At 32.6% G+C, this 7,566-nt stretch overlaps 1 protein-coding gene across 3 annotated transcripts in view; it reads right to left on the bottom strand.

Moving 5' to 3' along the window:
- The window catches only part of LOC119632445 (uncharacterized protein DDB_G0280205), a 9,878-nt gene extending 5,792 nt beyond the window's left edge, over positions 1 to 4,086 (bottom strand). The window contains exons 1-2 of one of the 3 annotated variants that reach the window (XM_038025356.1): positions 4,075 to 4,086; positions 34 to 910 (exon numbers count right to left, since the gene is read on the bottom strand). In XM_038025356.1, coding sequence (XP_037881284.1) covers positions 34 to 486 — 453 coding nt within the window. In that variant the 5' untranslated portion in view covers positions 487 to 910; positions 4,075 to 4,086. Of the gene's footprint in view, positions 1 to 33; positions 981 to 4,074 lie in introns of those variants that run through there. The other 2 variants (XM_038025355.1, XM_038025357.1) reach the window with 2 other exon arrangements.
- Positions 4,087 to 7,566: the final 3,480 nt, after the last annotated feature.

Raw genomic sequence — 7,566 nt, 5'->3', positions numbered from 1 at the left:
GATGATAAAAACATTTTCAAATGAAATATTTACCAAAATATCAATGTGTAAATTAATTACACATTTTAATATTTGACGTACACGGTCGCGTAAATTTTCGATTGTTAACAGATGCCGTTGCATAATTGTTGTTGTTTGTTTAATGGCCAAGGCTGCTGCTGCTACCGCTGTCGTGGATTGTGATTTTAATTGTAATGAAGACGGCGATGACGGTGACGATAATGACGATGATGATGATGATGATGATGATGATGATAACGATGATGATGTTCTTGCGGTAGTTGCGGTGGTATTGTTATCGTACAATAAATGTGATGTTGGAACTTGTGTTGCTCTTCTTGTTGTTGATACTGATACTGTTGCTGTTGTTGTTGGTGTTGATGCTGATGCTGATGCTGATGCTGCTTCTGTTGTTACTGGCATTGTTAACGGCATTGCAGCATTTGTTGCTTTTACTGTTATTGCTGCTGATATATCTGGTGTCATATTACCGGATATATTTTTATGATGTTTTCATATATTTATGTAAAAATAAACTGGTACGCATATACATATAAATAAAAACGCATAAACGCACACACAATGCAAAACACACTCTTTATTAACACACAAGTCCTCCTGTGTATTATTATTATTGTGACTGCAATTTTGTACAATGAAATGCTACGCTTATAGATAGATAGATATTTTTCATATGTATATAAACTCGGGTTTATATGTTTATGTATTTTCCCCGTGCATATATGAAAACATTAAAAATGCTGCAAATTTGTACGATTTCGGTTGTTTTAGTGGAAATAAATGTTTTATCCGCAAAAAAGGAAAAACAAAAATCATCAAATTCGAATGAAAAACAATTTTATTATAAATTTCACACATTTAAGCATTTGCGCTTGTTGTTTACTGTTTCCTGTTGTTGCATAATTGAAAAACAAATTTTTCTAACAAAATTTAAAATAGACGCAACAAAAAGAGAAAAACAAAAAGAAAAAAAAAAAAAAAAAACGCCAAACCAAAATCTCTAAACATTCGCGGTAATTGCGGTTAACACATTTGCATGGATACGAATATTCGTGCGTTGTTTAAATATGTTCAGCGTTATGTTCTCTACTATTATTTCTTCTTCTTCTTCTTTCACTTTTGTTTTGTTTATTTTTGTCTCTATTGCTTTTGAAACAATCGATATACGTTCAAGTAAATGACCGACGAGCGCATAAATTGCTTATTACATTCACTGATACATATATTCGCAGTTTTTATTTTCGAACTGATTAAGATAATAATTATAACATTCACGTGTGATTTTGTATACACAAGTACACCTGTCTGTCTATTCTAAAGTTTTCTTCTTTTTTTTTTTTTGTATATAATAAGCATTTACTTGAAACCGTTAACTATAAGGGAGAGAGAGTACGGTGTAGTCACTTAATCAATTGATTAGTTTACGAAATTGTCTCGAATCGTATGCATGTTTGAACATTACCGAACTTTATCACGATTGAATGGATTCAAATATTTTATTAGGGAAAGTCTAATTAACGTGTACACAAACTGTGCGGTCGGTCGGTCAATTTTAGCTTTTTTAATTTGATATTTTTTTCTTTATTAAATAATGACGCAAACGTTGTACATAAAACAAAAATTTTAGTTTCACACACTCTGCCCGCTAGTATAATAATAATGCGAGAACTAGCCGTAGTGGAAAACAAAACCGAAATGCATTACCATTCAGCTTACATTCTGTCTGTATGTTCTCTACTCTTTTATTGTTTGTCATTTATATGTTTGTATATTTTTGTTTTTGGTTTTTCATTTCGTTGTGTTTGAGTGATGTATGATCAATTTCAATAGCTTTTCAACGCGATTCCTACGTAAAGTGTTTCATTCTAAAAATCGTAACAACAATGTTTGCATTATTCTTAATAAAGTCACTCCACTCTAAACGAAACTACATATTATTTTATATGCACACAGTCCACACACATTAAATGTTTACATGATTTATGTATGTATGTATATTATTAAGCACTTCCTTGGTAAAATCATTCATTCATTTAGTCAAATAATTTCTTTTTTCTTTTTCTCTCTTTTACTCTCTTTTCGTGGCTCTCCCTTCCGTGCTTGATTTATACTCGCAACCTGAATCGATACAAACTTTTCTCGTCCAAGTTATGCGTGTAATGAAAGAAGGGGTTCAATGATAATGAGAATAAAACCCATTTGACTTTTCAAGTATATTTTAGTGAAATCAATGAACGTATCAAAATAGATAATACTTGTCAAAACCTTAAACGTAAACAAATGGTTCTAATCCGCCTATAAAGAACACTGGTTAAATACGAGATATTCGCAGCAATTTCGAATGTTATTTACGTGAAGAGGTAATGCGAGTGTAAATTTTCCTTCAGACAATGGGAAATTGTTTTCTTGAAGTTTCGAGATTTTCCGCAAAGTAACTGCATGAAATGCAATCTTGCTGGAAAGCTCCAGCCTGATGTCTTACTTATTGTTTCCTAGCTCTCTGTAATACTGTAAAGAGTGTCTTTAGAAAATGCTCAAGTGCTTACTACGACTATGCAAGCGACCAATGGCTCCATATGAGACTGATAGAAATTTGAAGATTTTTGATGCTTCTACCAAGAGATTAAACATTTAAGTTGAAGTTTTTGATGTTGGTTTGAATGCCATCTCTTTGTTTATAAATTTTGCTTGCCATTCTTGGAAAGTGTAGAACATGTCTTCTCGCTATACAAGTCTTTGAAGAAGAAGAATGGAAAAATAATCAAAAAAAACCTTGTCCATAATATATTTCGCAACTCAGCTTAATTGCAAAAATGTTCACTTTTTTCATAAGACTTTGTTGACAACATCTTTAAGACAACGTTGTCTTGGGCGTGAAATTGCAGTTTTTCAAGGAAATATCCGCCCGCGATAGAGGTCTGTGAATGAACTGATGGTTTTTTTTTTTTTTTTTTGGTTTTGTAACATTCAAGTTTTTCTGCATAGCCTCTAGGTCTAGGGGAAAATGTCTGCAGCGTTGCCATTTTTTATATACATATATATTTCTTAACACTTCTATATATGCTTAATAGGCTTAGCACATCGTCTTTGCTTACATCCAAAAAAAAAAAAAAACCTCAAGAAACCTTTTTTTTTTCCTTAAATAGTACTTGAATAAATCTGTAGATAGTCGTTATGAAGATGTGGTAAATTTTTGAAACAAATTTTAAATTGTTGTTCGTTGTATTTTGTAAATCAATGGCAAAAATATGTTAAAATTATTTCCATTCCGATGTGTGAAAGAATTATAGAATGAACTAAATAAAAAAAAATATGTATAACTTTATATATATGTAGTATTCAGTTTTTCTTTTCCTTCATTCCTCTCGCTTTAAGAGTTCGAAGAGCTAAAGTGAAGAAGAATCGCTTCAAGAGTATTGCATTGCAGCTGCAATGAAAACAATTCATTGTCAATTTTTGATTGGAAGGTGTTAAAGTTTTTTCGAATATTTTCAATTTTTCCATCTTAATCCTTTAGCTTTTCTTCATTTATTTTACTTTATTTATTCATTTTTTTTTTTGAATTGTTCGCATTTTTCAATCACAAGTGGACCGATTGCATTGCGACGAATTGATTCATTTTTTACTTATTATATATAATAATTTTCAGATTAATTAATTTGTAGGTTTAAATGAATATTGTGACGGCTTGAACTCATACTGTAGTAGAGTATACGAAACGATTGTTGTTTACCGACCATTACTTGGGGGCTGTTCTGCTTTTCGGCTTGTATGTGTGTGCTTGTTCATGTGTTCTCAATAAATCAAAGTTTAGTATTTTGCTTGGTTTTCGTCAAGTAGACAATGAGGTGTGATTATACGACGTGGGTGTATTACCTGCGTAGTTATTCAATAGCAAAACGGTCCCAATTAGTCGCGTTCTCAGCTGACATAAACATATCGAATAGCCTAATGTTATGTTATTGTCACTTACTCCCTCTCTCTCTCTCTCTCTCTCTTATCTGAACCAGAATCTAAAAAAAAGAAAATAAAATAAAATTTGATTACACACACCCTTGGAAAAACGATGAACTCAGGTAAGATAATGTTTGTATGTATTACGTGTTTACAAATTCTGTTAATAATTCTCAGTATTAAGTAAAACAAAAATTTGTTGTTTAGGAAAACTCGACTTTATCCGTCAACACGAATAATACAATCACTTTAATGCTGCTGTAATGTTTCGATGCCTTCTTTAAAAAACGAGAGGGCACTTAACACTTTCCGTACAACAACTTTATTTTTTCTTAAACATATCGCGTGGACATTTTTTTGAGATATGTAAACAGATAACAGCCACCGGGAGTTGGATCAGAAGAGTACGCTTGGTGTGGCAGCAATTCAAATTTTAACTCATGCAATTTTGTGAATGCAGCTGTTCCATTGGCGTGTTCCAAACTAACTTTCCCAAACACATAAAGCTACACTGTCTGTAAAGATATTGCCTTTCCGTGTCAGCTCTTTCTTCCGAATCAACTTTTCGATTATCGGGAATACTTTTCAGCATTTGTTTTATGCTTCCTCGCCTCAGCATTCCCATTCGATGTCTACAGTGTTCAGCATTGCTGGTGTTCACGCGACTTCTTTTAAAATCATCAAAGCACCGACAAATTGTTATTTTCGCCGAAGAAAGCCAGACACTTCTCAAGCCGATATCCAGTTTGAGCAGTATTTTATTTCATCATAAAGCAATGTTTAATTAGAATATCTAATTCGGATTATCCATTATTTTGAAAATAGGAAAACCAGCGCCACTAAATCTACTGTAACTCGTAGATAAATAATCGAAATAAGATAAAATATTATATGCTCTGGTTAGATAATTTTAATAATAGGCATTTTTGCCTAGTGATCATATATATGTACCACAGATCGAATCAGTCACCGTGTCAGACATAAATTTGAAAAGCCTTTAAAAGGAACAACTGAACTGTTCAAATTTAGACGATTTGATTAAAAAAAAAAAATCAAAAGTTGAATTTTGTATGAAGTGACAGATCGTAATCTACGACCGTATGTCCCTATAAATTTACGTAATATCACTTTCCCTAAATTGCACAATTTATCATATCCCGGTCCCCAGTGACTAAGATCGATCCGCAAGGAATATTTGATTGTATACATAAGGACCATTTCGTCCAAGTAATGGGCACAGGTACATTCTGACCAGCATAGACCATCTCACACACTGGTCTGATTCAACAAATTTATTACTAATTCCGTCACAAATTTTGGTGTTCCCCTATCCTACTCACTACTGAGAAGGACATGCAATTCGAATTAAAATTCCTCAACGGACTTTCAAAATTTGCTGGAAGCCGCAAATTTACAATAATTACCACCCGGAAATGAATGAGAGAGGTAGAGAAATTTCATAGATAAGTTTAAGAGTCCATATAAGCCAAAGATAATGCCAAATGGTTCTACAAGCTTCCCACTTATAGTCTCCGATCAGACTACAAAAAGGATAAAAAGGAAGCAACAGCGGGGGAGATTGTCTATGCAGAGAACAATCGTTTACCAACCAGAAATTTCCCGTACAAGGATCGACATCGCATTGTCATGATTTTTTAAGTCGCATTAAGTTACGTTTCGAAAAGCTCCAACATCATAAGCATCCTGATTTTGGATTATATACATTTAAAGATTTAAAAACGTGTAAACGTGTTTTCTTTCTATGAAATAATTAAACACGTATTACAACAACCATACGAAGGATCGTATACGATTCTGGGAATGCAGCGAGAATATTTCATCCTGAAGATATACAACACAAGAAGAACATTGCCAACAGACAGACTTATTGTGGCTGATAACACACAACGTTACTCCATCGTACGCTAATACGTGACACGAACAAGACGTCGCATTTAACCTCTTAACACCGAGCTCTGCTACTACGTAAAATTTGTTTAATGAAATTGTCTAACTTATAATCAAAAAGTTTTGAGTTCGGCTTCTCCCATACACAGAAAAAAGCGATGCAGCAAACAACTAATCTTTATGTTCGAAGAAAAGCATTGTGCAATTATCCGAAAAGTGTTACCAAATTTTTTAATAAAAACCTGTTGAACCATATATACGCGACATATGTAATCGAGTCTCTGTCGTATCTATGCAATGGGATTTCGTAAAAAATTTAGCAGTGGGTATTATTATATTTTCATTTTTGCTTTTAAGTGAAAATATCACTTTACAAGCTGACCGAGAAAGATTCATGATTCAAGTTCCTAGAGCAGAAATACAGAAGAGGGTCACCTAACATCTTCTTTAGTCTATCTATTAGCAGTTTTGCACAACTGCGACAATATGCATACAGGCGGCGAAAAAAGGTATAAGCAACAGCAGTAGTAGTAGTTTCATCGCACGCGAACGTTAAAAACTACTTAACACATATTTTGTTGACATACGAAGCGGTTATGGCAGCAGAGAAATGAGGAAAAAGGCAAAATAGAAAATAAAATAACAGCAAATTAATTGCGTAAACGTGTTTACCTTTTTAAAACGTTATGCGTTTGTGTGTGTATGTGTTTTTACTTTCCAAGTAAAAAATCACGAAATCGGGCTTTTTTTCCCTCCTATAATGAGAATTTAATTATTTATATCTTAAAATCAACAACACAAGTAGAGCATATTTATTGAATTTATATGTTGTATACATTTAATAATGTAATGCACTAACGTAAAGAAAGAAAACATATTGTTATTTTCATTTTCACTTTGTTAGCTTTTCATTTCGTTGATCAATTCGATGCGAATCTTGGATATCCATCAATTTTCACGTTCAAAAAAAATGCAAAACTTTAATAAATACTTTTGTTCGACTTCAGGCTCGATTTCCTCAATATATATATATATATATATATATATATATATATATAATATTAGAGATTTCATTGGCTTTTAGAAAGTTTTTGGCTTCTAGCATCATCCTCGTAGATGGTAAATATGCAAATTTTTAAATTTTGACCATACGTGCCCGGTTTACAAGTTCAAGTTTTATCGTTACAATTTAAAAAAAGACATAAGCGGATGGACGGCTTAATAGAATGATTTCTTACGTGATATTATATATGGTGGATATAAACTGAACAATAAGTTTTCCATCATTCAATTCAATTGCGACTAAGCAATAAGTAAAATATACTCGCATTAATTCTGTTCAAGCTATGCGCTCCTAACAGGGTAAATTACTATATAGATAAAAATTTCTACATCTTTGTTGTGTTTGCCATATCAAATGTTTCGACGTGCTTATGAATAGTTGCCGCTTTTACTTTTTAACTCTTTCCATCTTAATGCCTATGCCTGTTAGGGTATTTAAGTATGGGCAATTATGTAGCTCTTCTGGAATATATATTTTTATTGCAAAAAAAAAGAAAAATGAGAAGATGAGAAAATTATGTCTGCCTTCGGACCAATTTTTTTTTTTTTTAAATGACTAACTTGCCTACTTCGTTTTTTGTCTCGTTAATTGTGGATTAATTGGCATTAACAAGCGAATCG

Source organism: Glossina fuscipes, unplaced genomic scaffold, assembly GCF_014805625.2.
Source record: "Glossina fuscipes isolate IAEA_lab_2018 unplaced genomic scaffold, Yale_Gfus_2 1, whole genome shotgun sequence".
NCBI classification, from domain to species: domain Eukaryota; kingdom Metazoa; phylum Arthropoda; class Insecta; order Diptera; family Glossinidae; genus Glossina; species Glossina fuscipes.
This window is presented reverse-complemented; position numbering and strand designations above follow the sequence as displayed.